Source organism: Capricornis sumatraensis, chromosome 13 (genome assembly GCF_032405125.1).
Source record: "Capricornis sumatraensis isolate serow.1 chromosome 13, serow.2, whole genome shotgun sequence".
In the NCBI taxonomy this organism is placed as follows: Eukaryota; Metazoa; Chordata; class Mammalia; order Artiodactyla; family Bovidae; genus Capricornis; species Capricornis sumatraensis.
In genome coordinates, this window is record NC_091081.1 from 20,390,051 (window position 1) to 20,407,395 (window position 17,345).

Here is a 17,345-nt window from a genome sequence, read left to right on the forward strand (position 1 = left end):
TTGGAAGTGCATCAAATCATGGCATTTACACTTAGTTTTCCTACTTCTCTAAGTACTAATAAAACCTCATTGGCTGCTTTAGGAGAATCAATGTACTTTTAATGCGTTCCTATAAATTATCTTCAAAGTCCATTACATAAATTCACTAAAATTCATTTAGTTTGGAAGACATCTACTAATAAAGATACTGAGTTTTCAGATTTCATGTGGGAGGTTGGGGACAGGTTTCTAGCTCTGATTTTTACAAAATAAAGTGAGCAGCCATAACCTAAGCGAAAAACATTTAAAAAATAAGCTCTAAGAGTGTCAACTGCCTGAATTTCATGTTATTTTTTACTCACAACTGAATTCCACTGAAAAATGCCCCGAAGAGTCCAATCATTCCCAGGAATTCCACTCGGCTCAGAGTTCGGATGATGTATTCTTCCCAGACATTAGAGATACCATACAGTGTGGCTCCTCCTAAGACCAGGAGATCCCCCACCAGCTTATTTTCCCCTAGGAATAGAAAAAGAAAAAGGAAGCTTTATTCAACTCTAACAAGAATTTGGCCCCAGCAAAATCAGCTTCCTGTGCTTATTCTGAGGCTTCCCTGGTGGCTCAGACTGTAAAGAATCTGCCTGCAATGAGGGAGACCTGGGTTTGATCCCAGGGTTGGGAGGATCCCCTGGAGAAGGAAATAGCTACCCACTCCAATATCCTTGCCTGGAGAATTTATGGACAGAGGAGACTGGCCGTCTCAAAGAGTCAGACACAAGTGAGGAACTAACACACACGATTAGTCTATTCTGACATTTTTTTAGAAGTTCTGTATTTTGCCTACTGAAATTAAGTCAAGTCTGTTTACGTGTGCTTCAGATATGTTGTGATGTAAAAAGGTTGCTAAGTCTACCCAATAAGAAGTCTTCCCCAGCTAAGAAAGGGACTAGTTTCTTCTGGATTGTACTGTCTCGGAAGAGTCCCATGTCTTCTGTCCATAGGTTGAGAAGTTCATAGTTTGAAATGGACTATGGGTTGAAATTTTCAACTCCCCTAAAGTAAGCAACAGAAGAGTGAAAATATATGTAATTCATTATCACATCAATATTTTTCTTCTTTCATAAAAAGTATCTATTTGTTCTAAATTCAATTTTAGCTAGTTTTGGTTTATGTCCAATCTCTCATAAATTATGTACCCAACTATTTCCTATAATTAGGCCAACTCTTTCTACTCCAGGAAGTGTGAAATCAGGGAAGGATAGTGGGAATCAGCAGCCGGAGGCCTCATAGTAAGCTTGTACCCAAATGGTCCCCAACTCTGACCTGTATAGTCGGTTCATGGGCACTCAGCAGACGTGAAGTTCTGGGGCGGAAGAGGTGCAAGCTGGGGAGGGGACTCTGTCCACCGAGATTCTAAGGGAGAGACCCACCCTAGAGTAGCCTTACATTCCCAGCTTAGCTGGAACAATCTAAAACTACAGAACCAGATTATCTCTGTATAGTTGGGAGCACTGCCCATGCTCCACGAAGAGGTTTCACATAAAATAATCTGGGTGGGGTTTGGGGAGAGGTCTCATGCCTCTGCGGTCACCTCCAGGGATATTTACTCCAATTAGTGTCACTTTTTCTAAGACAAGTTCCGCTCCTAGTAAGGATCAGAGAGAGAGAAGACAGCCTGAAAGGCCAGAGAGCTTGCTGGGGTCACTCTCAAGGGAATGGAGCTGAGAGTCTGGATCAGCAAGGGCTGGTAGCCCTCACTGGGCTCCTGGAGAGCAGATGACCCAAGAACATGATGAGGTTCCAGGAACCTCAGGGCTGTGTCCTGGGTGTGTCTTCTGGGGAAATTAATGTTGCTGTTAGAGAGTAACCTGATTAATCTCTTTTTTAAATTTAAATTTTTTTAACATCCAAAACATTTTATATTGGAGTAGAGCTGATTAACAATGTTGTGATAGATGTGGTGTGTATATATACATATACACACAATGGAATATTACTCAGCCATTAAAAAGAATGAAATAAGGCCATTTGCAGCAACACTGATGGACCTAGAGACTGTCTACTGACTGGAGTAAGTCAGACAGAGGAGAAATATCATATGACATCCCTTATATGTGGAATCTAAAATAAATGATACACATGAACTTACAAAACTGAATAACCTTTTTATGTGTCAACTAGAAAATCATGACAGAACTCATAATTTTAAGTTCATTTGAGGAATAACTGATAAAATAAATAGCATACATTACTAAGATTATAAAATTATAATGAACATGATTCAGTCACTTTTCAATAAGAAGTCATTTCAGAATCTTGTGGTGACATGGGGCCATTACTATGAATCTCAATTATTGTTGTATTAGTGAAGTGTGGAAATGCTGCTTGGTAGAATTCTTGGTTAATGAAATTAATTTTATATGAGTGGATTCAGGAAAGTTAAATTATAATGAAATATTTTAATAGAAATTAGAGAAACATCAGTCCAGTTTTTAAAAGTCTTAAAATAAGGCTGCACTGTTTCAATGAATAGTGCCACCAATCTTTTTCAAACTCCACATCTGTTTCATTATGGTTTATTCTGTTAAGCCTTTGACTATGTGGCATCTACTCCCCAGTATTTTGAGTTTTTCAGTCATAATTTTTGTTAACAATGATACAATGATGTGTAACTGCAAGTTCAGAAGTATTTCCTAAGTTATGGGGGACAAAATGATTAAATATTATCTATTAATATTTTACCAGTAAATGTATTTATCAGTTTTTAAATCATTTGACAGTAGATACTTACACATAGAGCATGTGTGAAATTTTAGATGATTAAATATAATTGAACTAACTAGGACATGATTTTATCTAACCATATCATAAATGAAGTGTTTGATATAATACAATTTGTAGTTAACTGGAAATTATAACATGTCCTATTAATGCAATAGATATTTAACGTGGTTGAGTCACTTTTTCTGAATGTTCACAGGGAAAATTATATCTAGCAAATGTGTCATTTATGGGTGAAACCACAAGGAGTGATGTTTTGCAGATTTGGGGTAAACAGACACACTTGAAATTATGAGAAGTCCATTCAAGCCCATGCCTTCTTTGTCTCCTCTGAATTTCACACTCTTGTACCTGTGTGAGTTTCAGTAAGCTCCAGGAGTTCATGATGGACAGGGAAGCCTGGCGTACTGTAGTCCATGGGACGTAAAGAGTCGGACACGACTGAGTGACTGAACTGAGCTGAACGGTGCCTGTGTGTGGCCCTCACTGGATTCTGCTTCACATCTGTTATTTGTTACCTTGCATGTCTTCCCTTCTCCCTGTTTTCTTCCATAATATGGTTGAAGGGTCTACTGTGACTTACTTGGTTTTATATTCTGTGTGGTCCCTAGCACAGATTCTGGCGCACTGTAAGTTCTCAATAAATGCTGGAATGAGTTGAGCTGACAGAAAAGGTCTTTCTTTTTCCACCCCATGGTAAAGACGTTGAGTGGCGACATCTTTCAGTTCAGGTAGACTTGGATTCTAATTGCATCTCTATCACTTAATACTTGTTGAACATGGGCAAGGTATAGAGTCTTTCTGACTTGAGTTTCCTTATTTGAAAATGAGGTTATGGTGAGGATACTGTAAAATAATGTCAATAAGATTTTAAAATGCAAAAGAATGTAAAATGCCTAGTATAGATAGCATCTGGTACTTATTAAGTGTTCACTAAATGGTGGTTAAAAAGAGTGTATCAATCATTCTCTTTGAATAACCGCCTGTCAGTTTGGATTGGCCGTTTCTCATTTTGGATTGCTTCTTAGTTCTAAACAACCTACTCACACTTGCTTTGTAAGAATTGGTTTTCTTTATTAAAAGTTTTCATTAAGTGCTCGGAACACTATTTTTGGAGGGATACTTGTGTCTGTGTAGTAGAGAAGAGGGAATGTTATTTAAAATCACTACTTACCATTAGTTCAAGAATAAGTGGTGAATTATAGACAGCATCACTGTCACAATGGATATGACTTTGGGCAAACTCCAGGAGATAGTGGAGGACAGAAGAGCCTGGTGTGCTGCAGTCCATGAGGTGGCAAACAGCTGGACATGACTTAGTGACTAAACAACAACATAGAATTCTAGAGTGTTGAAAGACTACTAATGAAATTTAGGAAAATGAAGCCATCTCACTGAACATTTTTGAGTTTTAAATGGAACCAACTGCTTTGTTTCTTTGAGACTCACTTGGCTTTAGCGCAGAAAGTCCTACATCTGGGAAACACCTCCATTCTGGACAACCTGGGACAGTCATTCATCCTAATTTACTACAATTGAACAATAGTACAATTGAACAATTTTTTACAAGAGTCACAATTATGGAAAAATAAGTAGCAAGTGGTGTAGCAGAAAGAGTTCACATCCTACAACACAATTTTGTAGTGGTGTGCCCTTACACCAGTTTTTTATCTTCCCTGAGTCATGATTTCTTCAACTGCAAAAGTGAGAATAAAAATACTTTCTTTGCCTAATTAGGAGGATAAAATAAGATGATGCATAGGAAAGTACTTGGCACCAATAAAACTATCACCCTCTAAAATTATGGTTAATTATCTAATTCCTTGAAAATATTTTTTCTCTTGAAATAAATATACAGTTATATCTGGTAATAAAGAAAAGTGTCATTACGTTATCTAACATCTTTGATAAGTGAACTATAAGATGCAATATAAATGTATTGTGATAGGAGATATTTTGAAGAGTAAGAAATACATTTTATGACAAGGATCAATTTTAATTGAGTTTTAATCTTAAATCTATTATTTTCTAACCTTCCCTTTTATTATATATTCATACGTTTTCCAAGGAAAGTAGAAATATCGTGGAGAAACCTCTTTGCCCTTATTACCAAATCATTTTTACACCCTCCAACACCTATCACTTTCTCAAGAGCCACTTTCTCGCATGTCTTCCCCGCAGGTGTCAGTAAATGCAGAGCTAATCTCTTAGAGGAGGCTTGTGAGGCTAGAGGAAGGTGGCAAAGAATGAAGGCACACTAGGCCCCCAGAGGTTCACTGACAAACTTGGGAAAGACATCTCCTTTGAGTTCAGCCTGGGGGCACCTGTAGTAGGTGATCAGTTCTTCCCAAGACAAGCACAGAACTGGAATGTGTTTTTATTTCCGTCCCACTTTGTAGACCATTCCACAGGCTCCAAGGCAGTCTCCATGGCCAATATCAAGAGTCCTTGAGGACTGATCTACTGTGTAGCACATAGACCTCTGCTCAGGGTTATGTGTCAGCCTGATGGGAGGGGAGTTTGGGGGAGAATGGATATATGTTTTATGTATGGCTGAGTCCCTTTGCTATTACAACATTGTTCGTTGGTTATACCCCAATACAAAAGTGAAGGTTTAAAAAATAAAAAGGTAACAGATCAAGTCAAGAAAAAAAAGTCCTTGAGGACAATTTTAAAAATCCCAAGCTAAGGAGAACCATGGACTAGCAATATAAAAAGGACTAAGTCAGTCATCCTCTTTCTGCAAAAAGCTACTGATAGAGTGATGACAATTTATACCGAGCTGAATGCCTGATTCAAGTTCTGGTGAGTGCTTGAAGGATTTTACAAAAGTTCTAGCCCTGGCTAATTAATGCAATGTAACCAGCTCTTACAGTTAGGGTAACCAATGGAACATTTGTGATAATGATGCGCACAAGGCTTATACTGTCTTCAAAACCAGTGTGTTATTTTCTCTTTTCAGAATATTTCATATGATAGCTTAAATTACTGCCTAATTTAATATTTTTAGAGACATAAGATGTGTCCAATCATTGCTTTATAAAATGAGCCCTTGGATCCTAAATTTGGGCTGCCCTCAGAACATCATGCCGTATACTTGGGCACCATTATGTGAGCATGGATGGTATTCAACAATGATAAAGTTCAATTTTGTTAAAACTGGCCCTTCATATGTTACAACAGGAACAAAGCTATAGGCCTTAAACAGTCACACCAAAAGATAAAACACTGCTCCCGCGGGTTTCCTTCTTTTAAAAAATGACCACTTTAGAAAGACTCCCAAATGGACTTACTTTTTTTTTCTTAAATAGTACTAGTACTCCTTTCCTAACACTTCACTTGAATGAAAAAAAAAATTTTTTTTTTACAGGATTAGTGAATACAACCTAGTGAAATCAAATCAAGTCAGTTTAACATTGCGGCGTAAACGCTTAGATTTATTATGACAATTGTCTTCCTTGACTATGATGCAAAATGATGGCCAGCGTGAATGGGGACGTTCAGCAGAACAAAATTTTCATAAATAAGAGCACCCGCTGCTTAGTCTGTGCTTACACAGTTCAAGCAAAGCTGAGAAAGGGTAATTCAATTGTGACTTTATGACAACTAGCCACGTTGCAGCAGACAGAAATACTGTTTCATTGGTTCAAACAGATGATCTGCATTGGGATCATGACGGGAATAGAGCAGAAACTAGCCTGTTTATGTAATACCCATCAACATCCCCTGGAACACTGTTTCATAGAGCGGGATCCGGGAAGAGCTAGTGCATGTGTTTTTAGCACATCTGTTGTGGTGGGGACTGGTGACGCTGTGTAAGCAGCATTTGGAAGGGGCAGAGACTGTGTCTTTTGCTCTGTGTTATACCTTCAGCTCCCAGCAATTTTTGCTGTGTGTTATACCTTCAGCTCCCAGCAATGCAGGAGAGGGAAGGAAGCCTTTTCCAGTCTCAGCTGTGTGGCCTCGGGCAGCTCGCCTGGCTTCTCTGTGTCTTGGCAATTTTTGTGTCTTAAATACAGGGCTGCCAGACAAGGTCCCTTTCAGCCAAAAAATTCTATGGTGCAACTTAAAAACATAAATGATGTTCATTTCAGGTATTACCTATGACCGAGTCTCAGAGAGAAATGCCTCAATTTTAACTTTTTATCCTTAATTCCCTCGAGGAAAAGGCAATTCCAAACCGACAGAGCTGTACTTTTTATCCTGTTCCTGATGCTGACAAAGAAAATTGGTTTTGTTTTCCTGTCCTCTGAAACTTTCTGAAGCTTGAGGAATCGGGGTATATTTTAAAGAACTGCTTTAAAAGTGATCCTCTAGAAAGCATTCTGGATCAGTGTTCCCCAGGAGAGCATAGCACTCTGATGAGTAAACGTTGAAGCTGACCATGTAGGTCTACAAGGTAATTACCTGTGAAAGTGAAAGTGTTAGCCACTCAGTTGTGTTAGCTCTTTGCGAGTCCATGGACAGTGCCTCGCCAGGCTCCTCTGTCCATGGAATTCTCCAGGCAAGAATACAGGAGTTGGGTAGCCCTTCTCCAGGGGATCTTCCCAACCCAGGGATCGAGCCCAGGTCTCCTGTGTTTCAGGCAGATTCTTTACTGTCTGATCCACCAGGGACTGCTACCCAAACCCCTCCCCTCAAACAAACCAACCAACAAAAAAGATTCATGAGGAGACTGAACTTGACTCTCCCTCATAAAAATATCGAGTATTCCTAATCTAGTCTTCAAAGTTTAAGTAACCACGTGTAGGCCTATACGCCTAGCTTCACCCAGTGATTTGAAAGCTCGGTCTTTCTCTGACTTGGGAGAGAAGGCATAGGCAGGTGAGGGGTGGGGATGGTCCCAGTGGCTCAGGAATGGCCTGACCCACTGACACTGTCTCTAACAGCTGGTCTGGGGCAGGCAGCTTTAGCCTCCAGCACATGCTCCAAGTGGGCCGTGACTCCCAGCTTTAAACACAGTCTGAATGTTTCTGAATTCCTGTAGAATGGACATGAAAGCTGAGTTTTGCTCCCTTTGTTCACTCAGGAAACATCTGGAGCACCTCCTATGCGCCACTCTCCCGGGTGTAAGGGAACAAACACGAGTAGGCCACAGACACTAGGGCGCCCAGGTTCCTGGTTCGCACCATGAGCCACAAACGTCCCGTGTCTTGCCTCGGGCTCACCCACAGAGGCAAGTAACCTGGCGGACTGGAGACTCACCTGCTCCCTGGTGCCTGCCCATGAGCACGTCCGCACCCGCCATGCAGCCCATTCCCAGGATGCAGACAACGATGCCGATGAAATGCACAGCCTTGTACCGGATCAGCAGGAAGAACCAGGAGAGCAAGATCACCACTGGGATCACAAAGCAGTCCAGGAGCTACGGCAGGCAGGGAGGGAAACAACAGTGGGGAGTTCAGAGGGAAGCTTTCCATTTGACGCAAACTGTTGGGAACATGACTTCTCTCGGCAGAGAGGACATTTTCCCTGAATCTGAGTTTTGGGGAAGACCCAGAACTGATGCAATTAAAACAGACTCTGAAACAAATGACATGAACTTTTCTTAAACCCAAGCCTTGAAGAAAAGTGGAGAAGGCGAATCAATAAGTCAGGCTGGTGGTGAAGATTCTCCTGCCCCTACGGTGTCAGGGCAGCTCAGCTTTCATCTTCCTTAGCACCCAGGCTGACTCCTTGGAGACACTCAGACGTGGAGAGAATAGACGGAGCCATTTTAGATGGTCCCAGAACTCTGGAAGCAGATGTGGGAATGGGAGGTTGAGGGGCAGTGGTCTTACACTAGCCTATAAACTGTGAGGATCTAGACAGAAGTTGATTTTAATTTCTCCCGGAGCTTTCTCCCCACTACCAATAAAAATTACTTTAATCTGTTTTAATCTGTCACTCTTTATAGAAAAAAAACCCTAAATATAAATACAATATTAGTCTCAAAAGTTTACAAATACTTAAAAAATACTGTAAAAAAAAGTAAAAAAGGAGAGACAGAAGAGTAAGCAGAGTATTAAGAAATCTTTGATTTCATTTCTTATATATTTTGCACAAATAGTGAGATTCCATCTGACAAGGAAGCCCTAAGAGATGCTGGAGAGTTTGTCCCTGATCATGTAGTAAGAGAACCTGATGAAATGAGAAGACCCCGGTGTCGGGAGCCAAAAGACCTGAATTTGAGTACTAGATCCTTACTTCGAGCAGTATGACCTTGGGCAAACCACAAACTGAGGAAGCCTCAATTTCCTACTAGTATAAATGAAGACTATCTCTAAAGATCATTGTGAAGTTTGAAAATAACCCATGTGAAACCATTTTATAAATTCTGAGGGCCACAATTCCAGGCTATGCCCTGCTTTCAAACATGATGCTCTAGACTCCACAGAACTGGTTGTCTCTACCACCTTCTGGTAAGATGCAATGACCACTGGACACTCCATGAGAGGCAGGGTCTCCGTTAGACTCACGGATGGCCCCCAGGACTTCAGACTCCATGTACTAAACAAGAAAAACTGAGGCACTGGTGATCCAGTCTCAGGGCCCAGTACAGCTCCTCTGCTAGAACCCTAAACAGGTCACCCTACCACCCAGTAGCCGGATCCAGGTCAGTGGTCACTAACACCCCTTCCCTCTCACTGTCTACGGCCCGTGGATCGCCAAATTCTGCCAGCTCATCTTCTAAACAACCTCTCAAATCTACTCTTACCACTTCTGCCACGTAGACTGGACCAGCACCCTCTCCCACCTGGAGCAAGCCCTTCCTTCCTGCCTCAGGGTCTTCATTCGTGCATCTCCTTCCTTCTGGAATGCTCAACCAATTCTTGAAGACCTGCCTCCTTCTTCAGGCCCACACCTATACACTGCCTCCTCAAACAACCTCTAGGGTCCCCAGGCTAGGTCAGGTTCTAGTCGATGATTACCTTGCATTCTATATCTCTCCTTTAAAGTATCAATTATAATAATTCATGATTAATATGGAATTACTGCCATAATGTCTGACTTCCCCACTAGTCTGGAGGTCCCTGAGAGCAGGACTACATTTCTAGCACCCAGGGTTCTGCTGGGCTCATGAGATGCAGCCAATAATAGTTACTGAACAAATACATACAAGGATTTTTAATAATCAGTAACATCAAAATGGGGTCTCCAAGATTCCTTAAAGGCTGAAAAATGTTTGTATATTTCCTAAGCAGCCCTGACCATCAGAATAGCTCTTTGGCACTGTAAAGAATACTCGGGATCCTCACCGTCCAAAAGCCTTCTGTGACCTGGACAGACCCCATGCTTCTCTGTGCTGCAGTCATCTCCTCTGCAGAATGGAGAAAGCGTCAGAAGAGGAAGCTGTCCCTGAGGTTACTGGGAAATGTTACTACAGAGCTGCACCATGATGGACTAGGGGCTGAGCCCAGAGATCATAGAACTCTGGGAGGGGGTGAGTACAGGGATGAAAGCTGGTAGACTGGCACTCCAGCATACGGTCCCTCATTGCACACTTAATTGTCAAGTTAATGATAACTACTTGATGTGATAAAATGCTCTTAAGGCAAGTTTTACAACTGGCCTCAAATACCATTTATTAGGAGATTTGAGTTGGCCAGTGAATTAGAAATGATTGACTCAACAGTTAAAATATCTAGCTGCATGCTTCACAACTGGGATTTCATTATCTGGCTGGAAGCCCTCAGTGCTTCATGCTTGAACGATGGACGGCAAACCAGGCCACCATCCAGTCTTTGAGGAGGGCTCAAGTGAGCTTTTCTGGTTCTCAGTGTCATCAGAAATCCCAAAGCACTCGATTAGTCCTGGCATCTGTTCCCTTAATGAGCTGAGCTGAAAAATCTGTACTTGTGAGTGTCAGTTGGTCCCACGGGTAGGGAGGACTTTTAGAAAGAAGAGAAAATGAAAGAATATGACAGTACAAGCCAGGGTTTCTGGGACATTTCAGCTGGGAAACTTGGTGCCTAGCATACAGTAGGTATCAATAATGGGTGACTAATGGACGGGATGGATAGGCATTTGGTATCACTGACTGTCAGAAGGAACACTGGAGGTAACCCAGGCTGCTTCCAGCTTTGGGAGTAGGACAGTTCTTCATTTTGCAGGACAGCCCCGTGCTCTCTGCAGGGCATTTAGCATCCCTGGGCTCTGTTCACTAAAAATGTTGTTCAGTCTCTCAGTCTTATCCAATTCTTTGTGACCCCATGGAATGGGGTCCATTCTTCCCTGTCCTTCACCATCTCCCAGAGTTTGCTCAAACTCATGTTCATTGAGTCAGTGATGCACCCAACTATCTTATCCTCTGTCATCCCCTTTTCCTTCTGCCTTCAATCCTTCCCAGCATCAGGGTCTTTTCCGATGAGTCTGCTCTTCACATCAAGTGGCCAAAGTATTGGAGCTTCAGCTTCAGCATCAGTCCTTCTAATGAATATTCAGGGTTGATCTCCTTTAGGATGGACTGGTTTCATCTTCTGCAGTCCAAGGGACTCTCAACAGTCTTCTCCAACACCACAGTTTGAAAACATCAATTCTTTGGCAGCCTTTTTTATTGTCCAGCTCTCACATCCATACATGACTACTGGAAAAACCACAGCTTTTACTATATGAACCTTTGTAGGCAAAGTAATGTCTCTGCCTTTTGATATGCTGTCTAGGTTTGTCATTGCTTTTCTTCCAAGGAGCAAGGGTCTTTCAATTTCATGGCTTCAGTCACTGTCCACAGTGATTTTGGAGCCCAAGAAAATAAAATCTGTCATTGTTTCCATTGTTTTCCCATCTATGTGCCATGAAGTGATAGAACCAGATGCCATGATCTTAGTTTTCCAAATGTTGAATGATTCAGTTTTCTAAGATTCTTAGTTTTCTGAATGAGTTTTAAGCCAGCTTTTTCACTCTCCTCTTTCACCTTCATTGAGAGGCCCTTTAATTCCTCTTCACTTTCTTTCATAAGGGTGGTATCGTTATGGCAGAAATGTTGAGCAGCTAGTTGCAATTTTGGTATTCTTACAGGAGATGAGCACAGGTCTTTCTGCTCTGCCATCCTGATGATCATGGAAAAGTGTAGACCACTAAAAATAAGTGCTCCTAAAAAAAAAAAAATGTTCCTATACAGGCGGCACTAGTGGTAAAGAACCCACCTGCCGATGCAGGAGATGTAAGAGAAGCAAGTTTGATCTCTGGGTGGCAGAGTTGACACATGGCAACCCACTGCAGTGTTCTTCCTGGAGAATCCCATGGACAGAGGAGCCTGGAGGGCTACAATCCACAGGGTCACAAAGAGTTGGACACGACTGAAGTGACTTAGCACACAGCACACATTTACAAGCACCCCTTGGAGGCAGTACCTCCACAGTTTAGAATCACAGAATCCTTTATTTAAAAACAGGATTCAGATGTTTCAACAAGTGAAGTAACGTGCTCCAGGTCACTCAAATGGCTGATACCAGAGACAATCCTGTCCTGATTTTTTAAACCATATTTTTATGAAGGTCAGTGACAGAAATTGCTACAGGTGGGAGATTACACCACTGTTATCTGTAACTAGAAAGAGAGAAAAAGATACATTTGGGAGTTGCTGTTAGTAAACAGGCTATTATTTTTTAGCGATTTTTGACTCCAACTTTTCCCCTGTGGCTTTATAGCAAAAAGCATACTGACAAAATAATTTTCCAATAGATTTCTGGTAGCTTAGGTCCTTAGCAAAGTGGTTGTTAGAGTAATAATAGAGAGCAGCATTGTAACATATGCTCACGACTGGGACTGCTAAAGCAGAGAAAGAAGTGAAAAACTAGTAGGTGTATCTTTCTTTGCATACATTGCTATATCCAAAAGGAAATTATAAAATATCAATACCAAAAATAAACAAATGAATACTATTTCATAACCATCTTACAACTCTGAAAAATCTCAAAGAACATGAAGAACTTTAGAAAGAGAAGTCCCTTACCTCTTAGATTTATATAGTATCATTCCCCTCTAAAGATACAAGCTAGCTTTACTCTTCTATGTCAGTGATCCTTAAGTGATACCTGCCATTAAGGTCTACAACCCCAAGTTACCTGATTCTATTCACGAGGTACTGAGGCACACCATGCTTAGTAGCTGAGATGAATTCTCTGAAGTCATTACGATAATATCAGGATTATTATTTGAGCTTGGTAGTCTTAACTATTTCCTTAGGATAGACTCCTGGCTGGAAACTACAGAGTTAAAGTTTGAGTTTCTTTTGTGGCTCAGATGATAAAGAATCTGCCTACAATGTAGGTGGTCTGTGTTTGAACCCTGGGTTGGAAAGATCCCCTGGAGAAGGGAATGGCTACCCACTCCAGTATTTTTGCCTGGAGAATTCCATGGACAGAGGAGCCTGGCGGGCTGCAGTCCATGGGATCACAAACAGTCTGACATGACTGACTGACTAACACACACTCACAAAGTATACATTTTAAAAAGCTATGGATGCATATTCCCTTTTTTCCCCCAGGAATTAGCGGCTACTTGAGCTTCCATGGTGGCTCAGATGGTAAAGTGTCTGCCTATAATGTGGGAGACCCAGGTTCAATCCCTGGGTCGGGAAGATTTCCTGGAGAAGGCAATGGTAACCCACTCCAGTATTCTTGCCTGGAAAATCCCATCAGCCGCTCAGTCATGTCCGACTCTTTGCGACCTCATGGACTGAAGCACGCCAGGCTTCCCTGTCCATCACCAACACTCAGAGTTTACTCAAACTCATATCCATCAAGTTGGTGATGCCATCCAAATATCTCATCCTCTGTCATCCCCTTTTCCTCCTGCCTTCAATCTTTCTCAGCATCAGGGTCTTTTCCAGTGAGTCAGTTCTTCACATCAGGTAGCCAAAGTATTGGAGCTTCAGCTTCAGCATCAGTCCTTCCAATGAATATTCAGGACTGATTTCCTTTAGGATGGACTTCTTATTTGTTTTACTTACTTGTCCACTTACTACTTAGTAACTACTTGCTACTTAGTAAGTACTTACTTGCCCACTTACTACTTACTACTTAAGTGGCTACTTACTTGTCCACAATTAGCAGACAAATACAAACTAAGATGAAAGAATTGCTTTGCAAATTAAAAATAGGTATTCCCAGTTTGTACTTATAGATGTAAAAACTCAGCATGGCTTGTAACTTATCATCAAAATATGAGCCTTAAATATCTTCAGAAAAGCTGAGAATAGCATTACGTTTTCACTCTGATAAAATGTCGACGTTTAGAGGCTGTATTTTGGGTCTAAATTGCTCCATGTACTGTTTTCTCCTTTAATGCTGGATGCCTGTGGTCATGTCTCCTCACCTTTGGATTCTATCTGGCAGAAAATAATAGCTTGATCCATGTGGAACGGTCATTTTTGTAGGTAAAAAAATGACAATTTCAATATTGGCAATTTCACATAGTTCGCCTAAGAGATGAGACACCCCCCCCGCCCACTGTATTAACTTTAGACTTGGATTACAGAAGCAGTGTTGCCTCCTGTCTCCCACTCCAATTTTAATTTAGCCTAAAATTTCTTATGGGCTTCCCAGGTGGCTCAGTGGGTGCAGAATCCACCTCCAATGCAGGAGACACAGGAGACTTGGGTTCAATCCTTGGGACAGGAAGATCCCCTGGAGGAGGGCCTGGCAATCCACTCTAGTATTCTTGCCTGAAGAATCCCAAGTACAGAGGAGTCTGATGGGCTACAGTTCATGGGGACTGCGAAGAGTTGGACATGACTGAAGCGACTGAGCATGCATGCAAACTTTCTTAGGCAGATATCCTGGAGTAAAGGGTCCTCAAGTCCTAGACCCTGTCTCAGAGGTCCTTCCAGCAAAGAACAGTTGTTCAGCTCAGTTCACTTCACTTCAGTAGCTCAGTCGTGTCTGATTCTTTGCGACCCCATGAATCACAGCACACCAGGCCTCACGGTCCATCACCATCTCCTGGAGTTCACTCAAACTCATGTCCATCGAGTCGGTGATGCCATCCAGCCATCTCATCCTTGGTCATCCCCTTCTCCTCCTGCCCCCAGTCCCTCCCAGCATCAGAGTCTTTCCAATGAGTCAACTCTTCGCATGAGGTGGCCAAAGTATTGGAGTTTCAGCTTTAGAATCATCCCTTCCAAAGAACACCCAGGGCTGATCTCCTTCAGAATGGACTGGTTGGATCTCCTTGCAGTCCAAGAGACTCTCAAGAGTCTTCTCCAACACCACAGTTCAAAAGCATCAATTCTTCAGCGCTCAGCCTTCTTCACAGTCCAACTCTCACATCCATACATGACCACAGGAAAAGCCATAGCCTTGACTAGACGGACCTTTGTTGGCAAAGTAATGTCTCTGCTTTTGAATATGCTATCTAGGTTGGTCATAACTTTTATTCCAAGGAGTAAGAGTCTTTTAATTTCATGGCTGCAATCACCATCTGCAGTGACTTTGGAGCCCCCAAAAATAGTCTGACACTTTTCCACTGTCTCCCCAGTTGTTACCAATCCATAAAGCAGGCAAAAATGAAACAATTTGAAGACAGCTTGTTTCCTCCTTTTTGTTTACCTTCAAGGCATGACTGAAGCGAATTAGCAGAGAAAGCAGAGAGAGAGAAGGCATAACACCACCACCAAGTGGTAAAGTCCCCCACTGGGTACTCAATTAGCTATTTCCCATCTGGGCTGGAGCAAGAAGGAATGGGCAGAGAGGAAGAGATTTCTTCCAGTGTCCCAGCGTCGGAAGGGAATGAATGTCTTCCCTGGCCTCCTGGGTGGTATGATGGGGAGAAGAGAAAAGTCCCTCGACATTCCTTCCCTACCACCACTTGGTTTGGGTGACATCTATCTTCACATAAAAGTTCTTGATTGAAAATCTACACATCATAGTATTAGGCGTAAAAAATCTCTGGAAGAAGAAAATCAGAATCTATACAAATAAGATAGCCAGTTAGTAATGGCTTTCTTTGAATAGGATCACTGAGTCTTCATACACCCCCTCCCCCAAATTCTCTGTGGTTTCCAAATTTCCTCTCGTGTGCATATAGTACTTTCAAAATACATAAAACAACACCTGTTATGAGAGTGTAAGCAATCTACAAGAGTCAGATCAGTCTCTCTCTAAGGAAGCAAATGGTTCCAAATCATACAAAAATGCCCCAATACCCAACTGCTCCCATTTCAGGAGAGCATAATGAGGAGGTGACCTCATCCCTCTTTCTAATTCTCTCCACCCAAAAGAGACTCCTCCACCCGCCTTCAGCTCCTCATTAACGCTCCCCTCCGGCTATGCACAGGGCTCCGCGCTCTGCACTGGGCCCAGCTGTCAGAGGCTAAACCTGAGGCAACTGGTAGGTGATTCCAGGAAAGAGAACACTTCCTCTCTCTCTGCCTCTGCTCCTAATTGGCAATCCTCCCATGTTTCTAAAAGTGATGTATATTATAAATTCATCTCCGGTGAGTAAAACTGAATCCTTAACAGGGAAGGATCTTAAAAAAGACAAACTTCAGTAACAGACACAACAAAAGTCCTCTTTTAGCTGACAGTCCAGCTGAAGAGAGCGGAATATAATTTGGGAAATGCACACTCACACGCAGTCAAGAACCATTTGATTCAGGGGCCTCGACATGCAGCCAGGCCAGAAGCATTTGAAAACTCAAAATACATTTCCAGGGAGCAGTATTTTTCATCTGGAACAGACTTCTACGGTAGATACCCTGACCCCCTCCACCCACACCAGATTTTTTTCTTTCCAGGACTATTGTATTCATAACATCTCAATCCTCGCTAATCCCAAAACTTAGGACTTAATGTTTAGGTTTTACTGCCTTAAAGTGTCCATAATGGATGAAGCCATGTTTCCATCAAGTTTCCTAGGAGATCTGAATTAATAAAAAGTGTCATTATGATGACTATATGACACTCCAGTGTTCTTGCCTGGAGAATCCCAGGGACGGGGGAGCCTGGTGGGAGGCCGTCTATGGGGTCGCACAGAGTCGGACACGACTGAAGCAACTTAGCAGCAGCATGACAGTCGTATCCCAGCAAAGGTCCTATTTTCAGAATTTAGAAAGAGATTTTCACCAAACTATCTTTCTTGTTTCTGTTGCTAAGGATTTCAGTGTGTGAATTTTCTGTTTCTTTGTGTAATTCATCAGAACTTCCTACTTGTTAAAATATCTTATTTTACTTTTACGGCTTCAACTCTTAAAGACAAAAGAAAGAGGCTACCAGGCACTAAAAATCTAGGTGACCACTGGAGCCTCTCTTTAGTTGTTCAGTCATAGTCCGATTCTTTGAGACTCCATGGACTGCAGCCTATCAGGCTCCTCTGTCCATGGAATTCTCTAGGCAAGAATACTGGACTGGGCAGCCATCTCCAGGGGGTCTTCCCGACCTAGGGATCAAACTCGGGTCTCCTGCATTGCAGGCAGATTCTTTACTGTCTGAGCCACCAGGGAAGCCTGTATCTTCTGGTGGTCACCTAAATATCTGAGACAAGCACCTAAAGATTCAGGTAATTAGGAAGACACGTGCTCTCTAGCTCTGCTGCATGGAAATCTTTCTTGGGTGAGAGTAGAGCTTTCCCACAGGAAAAACTCCCACAAGTGAGCATCACTAGAG

General features: G+C 42.1%; 1 protein-coding gene across 1 annotated transcript in view; it reads right to left on the minus strand.

The window, feature by feature from the left end:
• Nucleotides 1-17,345, minus strand: part of SLC35F1 (solute carrier family 35 member F1) — a 407,884-nt gene that overhangs the window by 45,653 nt on the left and 344,886 nt on the right. Inside the window, exons 4-5 of the mRNA XM_068985430.1 lie at nt 7,966-8,125; nt 342-498 (exon numbers count right to left, since the gene is read on the minus strand). Of these exons, the coding sequence (XP_068841531.1) occupies nt 342-498; nt 7,966-8,125 (317 nt within the window). The remainder of the gene's footprint in view (nt 1-341; nt 499-7,965; nt 8,126-17,345) is intronic.